Source organism: Miniopterus natalensis, chromosome 1 (assembly GCF_054644295.1).
Source record: "Miniopterus natalensis isolate mMinNat1 chromosome 1, mMinNat1.hap1, whole genome shotgun sequence".
Taxonomy (NCBI): Eukaryota; Metazoa; Chordata; class Mammalia; order Chiroptera; family Miniopteridae; genus Miniopterus; species Miniopterus natalensis.
In genome coordinates, this window is record NC_142081.1 from 57,572,217 (window position 1) to 57,587,484 (window position 15,268).

General features: G+C 40.6%; 1 protein-coding gene across 4 annotated transcripts in view; it reads right to left on the minus strand.

Annotated features, from left to right (window-relative positions):
- The window catches only part of TUBGCP4 (tubulin gamma complex component 4), a 41,550-nt gene that overhangs the window by 25,144 nt on the left and 1,138 nt on the right, over positions 1-15,268 (minus strand). For 3 of the 4 annotated variants that reach the window (XM_016211657.2, XM_087821888.1, XM_016211664.2), the window contains exons 2-6: positions 11,788-11,916; positions 4,816-4,938; positions 4,162-4,215; positions 3,665-3,721; positions 673-752 (exon numbers count right to left, since the gene is read on the minus strand). In XM_016211657.2, coding sequence (XP_016067143.1) covers positions 673-752; positions 3,665-3,721; positions 4,162-4,215; positions 4,816-4,938; positions 11,788-11,916 — 443 coding nt within the window. The remainder of the gene's footprint in view (positions 1-672; positions 753-3,664; positions 3,722-4,161; positions 4,216-4,815; positions 4,939-11,787; positions 11,917-15,268) is intronic. The other variant, XM_016211672.2, reaches the window with a different exon arrangement.

Here is a 15,268-nt window from a genome sequence, read left to right on the forward strand (position 1 = left end):
TATGGTTATTTTCTTTTCAATAATTTTGTTAGGATAAAATTCCCAAGAGTGGCATTATGGGATTATAAAGTATAAACATTTTTAAGGACCTCGATGTGAAAATACCAGCTACTCAAAATACACAAGTTTAGATATAGCTAGGCATTATCTGGCACATGTAATGGAAATTCTCCCGGGATGATGAGATCCAAAAGTTAAAAAGGGTTGCCTCAAGGGCATCTAGGCAACTAGATCCTAGCTTTGATACTCAATACTTTATAGCCCTCTTTTTGCAATTTCTGAGCCACCATAGAATTACATGGGCTCCTCTGCTCATGGGTGTTTTCTATCCTGGTCATACCTTTGCCCAGAGGGAAACCTGAGATAACTTGAAAATAAAATCTGTGCAGCCCGGCTGGTGTTGCTCAATGGTCAAACGTTGACCTATGAACCAAAAGGTCACCAGTTGGATTCCGGTCAGGGTACACACCCGTGTTTCAGGCTTCATCCCCAGTAGGGGGCGTGTAGGAGGCAGCCGATCGATGTTTCTCTCACTGATGTTTCTCTCTCTATCCCTCTCCCTTCCTCATTCTCTAAAAATCAATAAAAACATTAAAAAACAAACAAATCTATGCAATTAAGCCACTTGACCATCTGCCCCTGCTCCCAATCCCCAATTGAGCCAGGACTTACTTTTCTAGTGCACTTCGAACAGGAGGCAAACCTCCACAGCTGTGTTTGTATACTGTTTCCAGGATCTGACAGCCATGAATCTGTGGAAAATACAGACTTTTCAAACTGGATTCCATTTCAGTAGTTCCTGTAGCACAGACTCATATTCTATATTCAGTCCAGCACAGAATGGGTATAAACTTGGTCATAAGATCTAGTTCTGATTCTATCATTCCAATGTGTGTGGGGGTTTTCCCAAACCACCAAGCAATTCTCAGACCTGGGTAGGGTGTCCTACATTTTTACTTAATTCTGACTCTACTCTGAGATAGCATCAGATTCCAAAGGTTAAGGGCTCAGTCCCACACGACAATCCTCCATTTCAGATGCCAATCACAAGTCCAGGTTGTTGTTGTGTTTCTGACTAGCTGGCTATAATAAGAGGTTCCCATGACCCCCTCCTTGGGTTCAATTAATTTGCTAGAGTGGCTCACAGAGCTCAGGAAACCCAGTTATTCACTATATTACAGTTTGTTTGGTTGGTGTTTTTGTTTTGTTTTTTAAACCAAGGGTATCAAAGGATATGAATCAACAGCCAGATGGAGATTCATAGGATGAGGTCCCAAACAAAGGAAATTCTGTCCCCAGGGAGTTTGCGCACTGCATGGTGGCATGTGGAATTGTTCTGGTTCATCAACCTGGAAGGAAGCTCTCCGAACTCTGTCCTTTTGGGTTTTTATGGAGGCTTCATTACATAGACATGATTAAATCATTGGGCACAGCTGATTGAATTCAATTTCCAGCCCACTCTTCCCCAGAGGTTGGGGGTGGGACTGAAAGTTCCAACCCTCCAATCACATGGTTGGTTCCCCTGGCAACCAGTCCCATCCTTAAGTGCTGTCCAAAAGTCACCCTATTAACAACTCAGGTGTTGTTGATAGGGGTTTCTTATGAATGTCAAAACACCTTTATCACTCTTACCACTTAGGAAATTCAAAGGATTTTAGGAGCTCTGTACCACAGAAAATATGGAGACAAAAATATATATTTCTTATTATAAATCATAATATCACAATAGTTATTCTCAAAGTGTGGACTCTATAGCCTCCCTACTCTTCTCCATTCAACCCTACCTCCAGCAGGAACTTATAAGAAATGCAAATTATTGGGCACCACTCCAGGTCTGCTCAGTGAGTCTCTGGGGTAAGGCCTGGTAGCCTGGTTTCCACAATTTGCTCCAGGTGATTCTAATGCACAATGAAGTTTGAGAACTATTGAGCTAGAGAAACCAGAAACACTTAGTTGAAATTCCAAGCAAAGAGGTAAAGAAATCTGTTTCTTTCAGATTAAGGCCTAATTCATACCACTTATAATTTATACACTTTTCTAACAATCTGCTTCCTCTTTCTATGTCCTTTGGCTTTCTCTTTTTAAAAGATGCTTTATTGATGTATAATTTACATAACATAAAATTCACCCATTTTTACTATTCAACAATTTTTAGTAAATTTACAGCACTGTGCAACCAATCACCATAATCCACTTTCATAACATTTCCATCACTCTAAAAGGATCCCTTTTGCCTGTCTGCAATCACTCTCATTCTCACCTCTAGCCCATGTTCTTGACCACCTTGGTTTTTCACTCTGTGGGGCCATAGCACACTAGCTTCTCTACCACCCCCTGGCAGGAAGGAAGGTTTGCCCACCTGCAATTCCTCTGCTCATTTTCTACCCTCCTTCCTGTGGCCAATGGAAGCTGAAAGTCAACTGAGATGTGCAGCTAGGCATGGAATCCTTCCACTAAATCCACTCACCAAGAACTCTCCAATTTTGGGAGATAGATTAGTAGAGTGTGGAAGATCATATAGTCTTCGGAGTCAGACAGACCTGGGTTTATACGCCAGTTCTACCATTTACTACCATATGTGTGACCCCAAACACTCCCTTAACCTATTCCATTCCTTAGAGGACTGCATGTGATAATGTATGTGAAGTACTTAGCACAGTGCCTGGTATATAGCAAATGTACAATAAAAGCTCAGTGTTATGCGGTGAGGGCAGTCAGCTTTGAAGGACCAAAGAGCACCTTCCCTAACTGGCTTTGCTAACACAGAGTGAACACAGCAGAGTGTAAGTTTCTGTACTTATAGGGCAAAAATATGAAGTAGCAACTGGACAAATTAACTGGCTAACTAGTCATATTCACCAAAGTGAGCACTCCTAATAAGCTAAGGCACTAATATAACAGCTTAAAAACATGAACGAGAGAGAGGGAGAGAGAGAAACATCAATAATGAGAGAGGATCATCAATCAGCTGCCTCCCACATGCCCCCTACTGGGGACTGAGCCTGCAATCACTGAGCCACACTGGCCAGGATATTCCTCAGAATTATTAATGCTGCCCAGAAAAGACATTCTCCTGACATAGGGAAGCCACACTTCTCAAAGCATTTGATGAAAACTTGTGATAAGAATAGGCATATTTAACTATTATAATAAACATCTGGGTTTTACCCAATGATCTAATTCTCAGAAAAATGCCAACACCCTAACATAAAACTATTATCTTCTTTTTTCCTAAGGATTAACTTTTAGCTTCTCCTTAGGATCCATATCCTACAATTCTAAATCTTTAGTGCAAAAAGCTCTCACCTCCAAATAACCATAGCATTATTCTCTTACACAACAGTATTCTTGGGTACATCTATTAAACACCTTGCTGACCGGCTATTTCCAGCCAGAACTTGCCCGTGTGGTTGGCCACTTTTCCATCATGATTGGTCAGTAAGGTGTTTAACATTTCTCCTACCTTCTGGACCAGGATGTACTTAGGGGCAAGGTAATCATTTATTTTTGCATTCCTGACACTTAGCATAATACCCAAGCAGATATTGCTGAATAAATAAATAAAAACGACTAAAATCTAGGGTCTTCAAAAAAGAATGTAAGGCAAAATTAAGAATATTTCCTTGGTGTTTACCAGAGCAAAAGGAAAAAGAATAGTTCTCACCTTTTGACCTTTAATTTGTTCTACTACAACCATCACAGAGGGAAAAAGGAGCTGGAACTGCAAAGTAGAGAATAATTAGGAGGGCCTATAATAAAATACAAGGGGGAAAAAAACACTTCACGAAACGCTTTTGTTTCTAAATAGTCCCACTTAACATAAAGATGGCAATACCATAGAGCAGCCAAGATCCAATATCTTAAGAGCAATTTCGTAGGGGGTTGGTGGCAGATAGAAAGAGAATGGCAGATAGAAGCAGTTTCAATTTCTGAGGCTAGCATAATTGTTAACACTGAGGTCGATCTAGAGCATGAACAACAGACATTAAGTTTTAACTAAATTTGGAGCTTTTCAAACAGTTCTGATCTAGGAAAGCATACAACATATAAAATGCTAGCTCTGAGTCCAGAAAGAAAAACGTTCTCAAAAAAATGTCATAAGTTAGATTATTCTAACAATATCAACAGATTCCAAGGCATTTTGTTATTTGAGCAGCATACCTGATCTAAGGAGTAATTGACATGTGATATGGAGAGATGGGGGTCAGCCAGGAACTGCAACAAAAAACACTGTGATTAGGGCTCCATACAAATATCTCAAATCTATTTCATCTATGAAAACTAGAATTAAATCTAAGAATGGGCTTAGTGTTAGCTTTAGGCTATCGAGAATTGATGATTTATAGAAGATTATTAATTTTGATTTTCAGGTGATAACAAAATCAAAGTTAGGGCTCTTACACACTCGCTCAGGAACCTCTGCTATAATCTGCATGATTTTGTTTGTTTTTTAAAAATATATCTTTACTGATTTCAGAGAGAGGAATGGAGAGGGAGAGAGAGAGATAGAAACATCAATGATGAGAGAGTTATTGATCGAACCCGCAACCCGGGCATGTGCCCTGACCGGGAATCAAACCCCGATCGCCTGGATCCTAGGTCGACGCTCAACCGCTAAGCCATGCCCGGCCGGGCTGCATGACTTTGATCATGGCTTGGACAATCACAGGGAATAAGTACTTACACTATATTCTATAGCTATGCAGAAAATAGCTTACTCCTAACTACCTGACCATATCAAAGGGCATTTCAAATTCAAAAACATGGCCTAATCTTCTGTCCCAGAGTGTTGTTCCCATATCCCTTCTCTCTCACCTCTTGTTCCAAATCAAGCAGTGCTTGTCGATAAGGCTGCAAAATTGAGTCCAGACCTGTGCAGAAGGCCCTTAGATAGATTCCATGTAATCCACCTTGGCCCTGCTGAGATGGATGGTGATCCTGCAATCAAACAAAGAGAAATCAGCTCTCAGCTCAGACCCTGAAACCTGAGGAAGACATTACTCTTTATTAGTGGTATTGTTTTTACTTAAGTAATTCCATATCAGAGCAGTGCTTCAGTGAGAGGAAAACCCAACTGAACTTATTTTGAGTTTTGATCTTTTAAAGTGTGATATTTTTAAATTAAAAAAAATTTTTTATCCTCACCTGAGTATAGTTTTTTCCATTGATTTTTAGAGAGAGTTGAAAGGAAGGAGGAGGGGGGGAGAGAGGGAGAGAGAGAGAGAAAGAGAAAGAGAGAGAAACATCGACATGAGAGAGGCACATCAACTGGTTGCCTCCCGAATACACTCCGACTGGGGCCGAGAACTGAACCTAAGACACTTCATTCTGAGGGCCGACACTCTAACCACTCTAACCAAATTGGCCAGGGCAAAAATGTAGTATTTTAATTTTCCAAGTGGCCCAGATGTTACAATCAGGTAGTACTCCATACTGTCTGTGGAGACTTTTCTACAACTCAATTTTAACCTTATAACTTCCAGCTTAAGTCCTTTTGGTGGCTAACCACTGCCCAGAATAATAGTTAAACTCCTCTAATTGGCATGCAATGACTTCTGCATTCTGGTCCTTACCTCTCTGCAAAATTCTTTTACCGTGTCCAACTTCACATCCTTATTTCCAGACTACCCACAGGTCACCAAATGTGCCTTGCTTTTATTTCTCAGCCCTGTGAATTTGGATGTGTTCTGCTTATATCTGTACACTCATCTTTTGTTTGTTTATTAATCCTCACTCAGGGATATTTTTTCCATTGATTTTTAGAGAGAGTAGAAGGGAGAGAGAAAGAGAGAAACATTGTGAGAGAGACTTATTGATTGGTTGCCTCACACATAGCCCCGACTGGGGCCTGGGATCGAACCTGCAACCCAGGTATGTGCCCTTGACAGGAATTTGAACCCAATACCCTTTGATATATGGGCCAACGCTCTAACCACTGAGCCACACCGGCCAGGGCTGCACATTCATCTTTTGACAAATACCTACTCTTCCTGCAGGACCCAATTCAAGTGTCTCTTCTCTGCAAAGCTCTTCCTAACTCTCCCTAGAGAATTAATAGCTTCCCCCTTTGTTGCTTTCAAAGCATCTCTATTTAGTGCTGGAATTGTACTTTTGTCACTTCATGAAGCAAGGTCCTGCATTTTATTCATCTTTGTATTTTAGCTCCTAGCACAGTTCTTAGAACAGAGGGTAAGTATTTACTGAATAAATAAAATGACCTCAGTCCTCCTTCTAACATCCCTTCTCCTGCCTGGTATGGCAATTTATCTGAACAGGAATCTGAGACCCAAATGAGGAGTTATGAGACTCTCACTAAAAGGCTATTTACAAATACGGCTTATCTTTCAGGAAACCTGCAATTTTTTGTAAGAGGTTCTTCTTCTGTAGTTTTATATGGGGAATTGTGGTTAACAGTTGACTAGAGGTCACGATGACTAGCCTCTCTAGTTATGTACTTATTTGGGTGATTGGGCTCTGGTGGTGGTAGACACAATAGTAGAATTCAGCAACAAATGTGGTAGGAAGCTTAGACTCAGGGGTCATAAGGTACAGTATAGCCAGAGGACACTGCAAAAGACACTAGTAGTTCCTGGAGATAAATGTTCACAGCTATAGTAAGAATAACATGGGCATAGGGTGAAATAGACCAGATCGGCTTACAACCACTCAATTTGTTTAGAACTTGTGTCATTCCAGAGAACTGAATGTCATTTATCACAAAATAATAGAGAAAATGAGTATGCATTTTACTTTCCCAAAAAAAGAGGCACTACAGATATACGTAGAACTGGGAAAGTAGGAATTCACATATCACAGAAGATGAAACTGACATAGTCACACAAATATAGGTTTTTTTCTTTTAGGTGTTATATTAAAAAATTATTAATATTAATAATGTACATCTATATTGTATTAATAATATAATGTATGTAATATATTAATATAACATAATCCATGCTATATTAATATAGATGTAAGTTTCACCTATATTAATATATGTATAGCTTTCAACTTTAATAATTAAGTGTGCTCTTAATATGATTTCATAGCAAAATGGCACTGATTGGATTTTAAACTCATGTTTAGCTTGTCCATTTTCTCTGCAATAAAATCAGTTTACGTGAACCAGCATCCCTGTCCCAGAGATGAAAACATAAGGCATTATTCTCCTTTGCCCCACAGATTACTTCCTGTGAACGCTGAGGAAAAAAGGCACCTACTAAGAAGGGCTCCTGATGGCTAACCCGGCTCAAATTAAGAAAACAAACTAGCCAAAGCCTAGTAGCCATTTCTGCACAGAGGCCTCTCACAAACTGCACTTCAAAAAAAGCCTGAGCTGAATGGCCTGCCTGCACTGTATTTCTACCATTTGAGCCAGCCCTTACAAAGGTTTCTGGGAATCCTATTTCAACCAATACGCTTGAGGCTTTCCCTATCCAATCAGAGTGGCTCTATTCTGACCAATCAGAACAGTGCCTTTTGGGGCACTCAAACTGTGAGCATTTGGAGCCTTCAATTTGAATGAGGATGGACCAATCAGGGACCAGGGGCAGGGACTCTGTCCTTACAAGCCAGCTCTCCTGTAGCTCAGAGAGCTTTCTTCAAAGGGAATTAAAAAAATGACTGATTGATTGATTGATTTGAGAGAATGAATCATCAATTTGTTCTACTTATCCATTCATTGGTTGATTATTATTTTTAATATGTTTTTACTGATTTCAGAGAGAGGCAGGTAGAGGGAGGGAGAGAAACATCAACCATTAGAGAGAATCATTGATCAGCTGCCTCCTGCACACCCCCTACGGGGGGGATTGAGCCCGCAACCTGGCCATGTGCCCTGACCGGGAATCAGGGAATCAACCATGACCTCTTGGTTCAAGGGTTAATGATCAACCATTGAGCAACACCAGCCGGTAATGGTTGATTCTTGTATGAGCCTTGACTGGGGAGCAAGCCCACAACCTTGGCATATTAGGATGATACTCTAACTAACTGAGCTACCCAGCCAGGGTGAATGTACCTTCCCTTTCCATCTAAGACTGAAGACAGCGTCTTCCTGGCTGAGCTGAAACACCAAAGATGTCTCACCAGAGCAGAGTGACCACTGAGAAGCAGAGCAGAGCTGTCTAGCTATAAAGGGATGTGGCCCCAAGGCTGCCTGACTCCATAGCTGTTCTCATAGCTGTGCTGTATCACAACTGAACTGTTCCACAGCTGTGTTATATCACAATTGAGTTGTTTAACACTGAATAGTTTCTTCTCCACTGCACCCCAAATTGGGGATTTTTTTTGGCACTCAATTGGCACCAACAACTATCAGCTGACACACCAAAGGCCTGATAGCCAATTTACATAATAGGGGCCAGAGTGTACTGACTGCGTTATTTCAGAAATAACTCACTTCTTTTGCAGAAGTCCCCACCTTTCCCCTCAATCAGAATCATTCTTTCAACTGGAAAATAGTCATCATTGAATCAGTTACACAATTCAGCAGTCTTTTTACTTAACATTGACAAGAATTACAGTTAAAAATAGAGAACTTTAAAAATTTTCTTGAGAGGAAACAAGATGGCGGCGTAGGTAACAGTAGCACCCGCCGCCTCCCACAACCACATCAAAATTACAACTAAAATCCAGAACCACCATCACTCAGAGCCTCCTGAAATCTGGCTGAACAGAAGCCCTACAACCAGGGAACTGAAGAAGCAACGATACCAGGAGGGAGGGTGGAGATGTGGGCGGATTGGGACTGAATCTGAGACTCCCCGCAGGCCCACACCTGGTGCCCGGTTTAAACCCGGGAGGGACATCTTGGCGGCAGAGGTTTCCTGGAGGAGCGAGGGGTCCCAGCCCCACATCAGGCCTCCAGCCCAGGGCTCCAGGGCCCAGAAGAGATGTCCCCACAACTCCGGGCTGTGAAACCACAGGGACTGTGGCTGAGGGTAGCGGAGGATGCGGGAGCCCCAGCAACTCCTCTTAAAGGGCCGGAGCATGAACTCACTCAGATGTGCTCCATCTGAGCCCCAGCGCCAGGGAAGCAGCTTGAAAGGAACCTAGGACATTTGGGGAGGAACTAAACTACCTGGAATTGGGGTGAGAGGTGCAGGGGTGGCTTTCTCCCAGGCAGAAGAGCTGGCAGAGGCCATTGCTCCTTTGGCAAGTCCTCCCTGCACTGCACACAGCCGGCAGGCAGGCGCCATATTTGAACTGCCAGCACCTGACTCAGGCCTTTGGCCCCGCCCCTCCCCACCTGCAGCTCATCAGGCCATTTCCAGTGGCTTTTCTATGCAAGTGACCTCTCAGGCCTCATGCTTAGTACTTTCTTAAAATCTCTCAAACAAGCAGCAGTGAGCCCCATATGGCTTGGTAAGTGGCCCCAGGCCTGGCACTAGTGGCAGCCTGCATTGGCTCATAGCTTGGCCTCTCCTGGACAACGCCAAGCCCAGCACAAGTAGCAGCCAGCTACGGTTTGCTGTGTAGCTCATGCTGGGTGGCCCTGGGCAAGGCACTGGCACAGGCTGACTTTGCACCTCCCCGGAGGCCCCAGAGACAGTGCACCTGGTGGTCAGATTCGACCACGCTGGATTACAACCCTACCACATCCATGAGTGACACTCAAGGGGCACATTTGGTGAACACCAAAGCTCCACTGAAGTAAATCCTGATCCATAGGGGTGTCTCCAGCACAGCAGCTCTTTGGCTGTAGTTGCAGCTGGTGCTCACAGCTGACTGGCCGGGGGATCAATTCCTCCCAGGGATGCCAACAGCAACCAAAGCTCAATTACAACAGGACAGTGCACACAGCCCACACAGGGGAGCACCTAGAAGGCCCAGATCAGGTGACTGGGGAGGCTCAGCCACTGGACCCTACAAGACACCTACTACACAAAGCCACTCTACAAATTCCAGAAGACATAGCAGCTCTACCTAAAACATAGAAACAAACACCTGGAAGAGGCCAAAATGTGGAGGCAAAGAAACACGTCACAAAGGAAAGAACAGAAGAAATCTCTAGAAGAGGAACTAAATGAAATAGAGCCAAGCAAGCTAACAGATACAGAGTTCAGAATTTTGTTTATAAGGATGTTTAAGCAGACTATTGGGGAAATAACTGAGAAAGTCGATAACATAATAAAGTACCAATTTGAAATGAAGGCTACACAAACTGAAATGAAGAATAATTTACATGGCATCAACAATAGAGTAGAGGATGCTGAGAATCAAATCAGCAATTTGGAACATGAGGAAACAAAAAACACCCAACCAGAAGAGCAAAAAGAAAAAAGAATCCAGAAATATGAAGATAGTATAAGGAGCCTCTGGGACAGCTTCAAGAGGCCCAACACTCATTCGTATTATTGGGGTGCCAGAAGGGGAAGAAAGAGACCAAGAAATTGAAAACCTATTTGAAAAAATAATTACAGAAAACTTCCCCTATCTGGGGAAAGAAACAGACTTACAAGTCCAGGAAGCACAGAGGGTCCCAAACAAGAGGAACCCAAAGAGGCCCACACCAAGACACATCATAATTAAAATGCCAAAGGTAAAAGACAAAGAGAGAATCTTAAAAGCAGCAAGAGAAAAACAGTTACCTACCAGGGAGCACCCATACGACTGTCAGCTGATTTCTCAACAGAAACTTTGCAGGCCAGAAGGGAGTGGCAAGAAATATTCAAAGTGATGAAAAACATGGAACTACAACCAAGATTGCTCTACCCAGCAAAGCTGTCATTTAGAATTGAAAGTCAAATAAAGTGCTTCACAGATAAGAAAAAGCTAAAGGAGTTCATCAGTACCAGACCAGCACTACAGGAAAAGTTGAAGAGTCTTCTTTAAGAAGAAGCTAATGAACAAAAGAATCTCACAAGCTAAATAGATCCACAGACACTGCCGCATGCAACAGACATCATATTTCAGAGGAAAGAGGGAAGGGGGTGGAGGGTGGGAAGAGATTAACCAAAGAAGTTATATGCAAATATGCATAACCCATGGACACAGTTAATAACAGGGTGAAGGCCTGGGGAGGGGGTGGGAGCGAAGTGGAGGGGAAAAATGGGACACCTGTAATACTCTCAACAATAAAGATAAATTAAAAAAATTTTTTTCTTTCAAAAAATTTGAGTGCTTACTATATACCACGTATTTCCCATGAATTACCTAGTTTAACCCTCAACCCTAAGAGATAGGTACTATCTATTATCCCTATTTTATAGATAAGGAAACTGAGCCTTAGTTACTGAGCATTAGGTTACTTCTGAGCAGTCTATGGCCAGTGAGTGATGAAGCAGGATATAAATCGCTGAACTCTACATACTACTGCCAATTAATTCATAATAATGGGTAATATTTATTACGTGCTTACTATATGTGCCAAGCACCTTTTTTGGTTTTACTTTTATTTACAAATTTAAAAAATGAAGATCAAAGATTCTATTTGCTTGCCTCAATGTGACTAAGATAGAAGTAGAGTGGCAAAGGAATTTGAAATAATGCTTTATGTTTTCACCTCTGGAATTGGAACTCTGGTCCAGCTCAAAATAATTTAATTCAGGTCTTTTAAAACTCAGGCAAAACATATTTTCTCTTACACCAATCTGTCTAATTAGTCCCTGTGTATATTTTCCCCTTGTGTGAGGTACAGTTTCCTGGCCTTCACTTGAATGATTCTAGCGATGAGATATTCATAACTTCTTTTGACTTATTTCACGAGACACCAGTGGATTCACTGAAAGCTTGACATAGCTCCCGCCCTCTGGAGGTGTACATTCCCTGAGAACAGAAACCTACCTGTTGCTGCACATGGCCTGTGTACTGTTCAATGAACTCCGTGAAACGAATATAGTCTGTGCCCAGCCGGCAGAGTCGATTCAGGACACTCGTTTCACTGGGATGGAGAAAAGGGAAGTCCTGTGACACCTGCAGGAGAGGAAGCAGGCTGAAGACACTTATGCCTGTGATTCACTGCATGCTGGTCTTAGAAGTACTTCAAATGCTCCCTTCTCATGATGCCCATTTAAGTTTGGTAAGCTCCTGATAACAAAAGTATTTCCAAACCATTACAAAAGTGTTCTCCACCCTTGACCTAATTAGTTCTTTATTGAAATAAGTGGTAACACATGGTAAAGAATTCACACAATACAAAATGGTGTACATTAAAAATAAATCAACCTCCCCTCAGAGGTAGCTACTTACTATAAGAAACTTACTGTTTCTGATACAATATTTCAAGGATGGTCTTTAAAGGTATGGAGTTTTTTACCTGGTTGCAACAAAATTGTCTTTAGTGAAGTCTTTAACAAACTCCAGGGGTTTCTCAAACATATTCTTAAGATTTATAAATTTTCTATGAAATTTTAAATCATGTTTTCATTTAAATAAAAATGTAAATAAATGTAGCATACCATAATCTGTAAAAGCACTTTACAACTGGACATATACATTTAGTATCCATATTTTTATTTGTATTTTTAATTTAAATGATAGCCTAGGATGCTATATAAAGGTTACATAGGAATTCAAGTAGAAAAAAGCAGTGGGAGAATGTATTCATTCAACCAACTTTTTTAAAAAAAATTGTGGCAAAATATACATAAATTTACTGTTTTAGCCTTTTTAAAAAATCCTCTCCTGAGGATATTTTTTCCATTGCTTTTTTGCTTTTCTGAGAGAGTGGAAGGGGGGGAGGGAGAGAGAGGGAAGGAGTGGGGGAGAGGGGGAAAGGTAGAGAGAGAAACATGGATGTGAGAGAGACACATCGAACCTGAAACCCTTCAGTCCGGAGGCCATCACTCTAACCACTGGGCCAAGCTGGCTAGGGCTATTTTAGCCATTTTTAAGTGTGCAGTTCCTGGCATTAAGTGCATTCACACTGTTGTGCAACCATCACCACCATCCATCTCCAGAACATTTTCATCTCCCCAAAATGAATTTCCTGTCTATGAATTTGACTACTCTAAGTACCTCAAATAAGTGGAATTATACAATATTTGTTCTTTGTGACTGGTTTAGTTCACTTAGTAGTGTCTACAAATTTCATCCATGTTGTAGCCTGGGTCAGAATTTCTTTCCTTTTTCCACTGTATATATACCACATTTTGTTTATCTGTTCTTGGACACCGGAGTTGCTTCTACCTTTTGGCTGAATAATACTGCTATGAACATGGGTGTACAAATATCTATTCAAGTCCCTGCTTTCACTTCTTTTGAGTATATACTCAGAAGTGAAATTGCTGGATCATATGGCAATTCTATGTTTAATTTCTTGAGTCGCCATACCATTTCCCACAGGGCTGTACGATTTTACCACTCCCATCAGCAATCATAAGGGTCCTAATTTCTCCATAACCTCACCAACGCTTGTTTTTTGTTTATAATAGCCATTCTAAAGAGTACAAACTGGTATCTCATTGTGCTTTTGATTTGTATTTCCCTAATAATTAGTGATATTGATCATATTTTCATTTGTTTATTGGTCACTGTATATCTTCTGTGGAGAATCAACCACCCTTTAATGAACATCTACTTGTCCCAGGCACTCTGCTAACATTCTGAAATTAAATAGTGAACAAAATCAGATATAGTTACTACTCCCAAGAGACTTAGCATATAACATATTTATATTGTGAGTATTGTATTTTGTGGATACAATCTTTATATGATAGTAACTGTAGTAATAAGTAGGCAAAGAAGGATTTTTCTGTTACTGAGTCCATAATAGTTTAATCAGAAATCCACTTAACACAGATTTTACTAATACAATGCTAACCATATCTTCAAGTTAGTAACTTAGAGGCATCATGATGTAGTGCTTAAGAATGTGGTCGTTGGAGCCAGGCTGCCTGAGTTTGAATGCCTGAGTTGCCTCTTACTTGCTTGAATTCTTAGGCAAATTTCAATACCATTTTGTGCCTTCGTTTTTTTAACTATGAAGTGGAGATAATAATTGTGAGGATTAAATAAGTTATTACATGTAAATAACATGCATTAAGCACATAGCAAGTGCTCTATATATGCAAGCAATTTTTAAATTATTAGGACAGTTCTACCTAGTTATCAAATGATACTCCCATTAAAATTGGCATTTTTAGCAGTGATTTTTGGCACAGTTTTAGAAAAGTTGAAGGTCTAGTTATTCTAAAAGAGCAAACACCACCAAAACAAAGCTATTGATACCACTTGGTACAACCCAGTTATATGAACAGGCATTCTCTACATTAGAATTACTGAGGTCAAAACAAAAAATATAAAGCCAGATCTGTAGCAAAGTCATTCTACTATTAAAATCAATGTTGGTGACCTGGTTTCAGCCAAACAACAGTATATGTCACATTATATCAGCAGGTCTCAATCAGGAGAGATTTTGCCTCCCAAGGGACAATAGATAATGGCTGGGGGTATTTTGGGTTGTCACAACTTAGGAGATATTACTGGCCTCTAGTGAGCAGAGGCCATGTGTGTTGCTACACATCCTACAATGCAAAGGACAGCCCCCCAGAACAAAGAATTATCCAGTCCAAAATGTCAATAATGGCAATGTTAATTTCAATTTATAAATTTGGTAATTTTGTTTATTTTGTAAAAATATTTGGTTTTATAAAGTTTTTTATGAGAGCAATGTGCTTGAGTTACAACGTGTATACATATTCAACATTACAATAAAATTACTTTTATCATCAGTGGGCATTTCGGACAATTTTTCCCTTTATTCAAATGTGAAAACTTTTCTGCAGAAAGTATGCAAAATTTGCTGGGTTTGGTGGCCTTATCTTACACAAGTATCTGAACACCTACTCTGTGCCAGAAACTGTGCCAGATGCTCCTGGTACATCTATGAAGAAGACCACTATGGTCTTTGCCCCCATGCACAATCTATGAGAGAGAAAGACCAGAAACAAGCAACAACAATAAATAATGCGAATTGCGGTGAGTCCTATAAAGGAAATAAGTTCCTGGGATAGAGAATAATGGCATCAAGGAAGGATGCTTAAAGAGACGGTCAGAAAAAGTTTTTCTGAGGAGGTGACTTTAAAGCTGAGACCTTAAGGAGGAAAATATCTGATTGAGACTTTTGAAATAAGAAACAAAAGAAGGCAGCTATCTTTCCTATAATGTTGTCTCTTTTTTTACTTCAGATCATAAAGCACCCACAAATACTCCTGGACATTTTCCTCCTATATGCCTGGCATTGTGCTAGTTTTATAGGGGAAAATAAATAATAACAAGAGGAATTGCTTTGATTTATAGGTTTTATAGACTAGGAATGTTATTT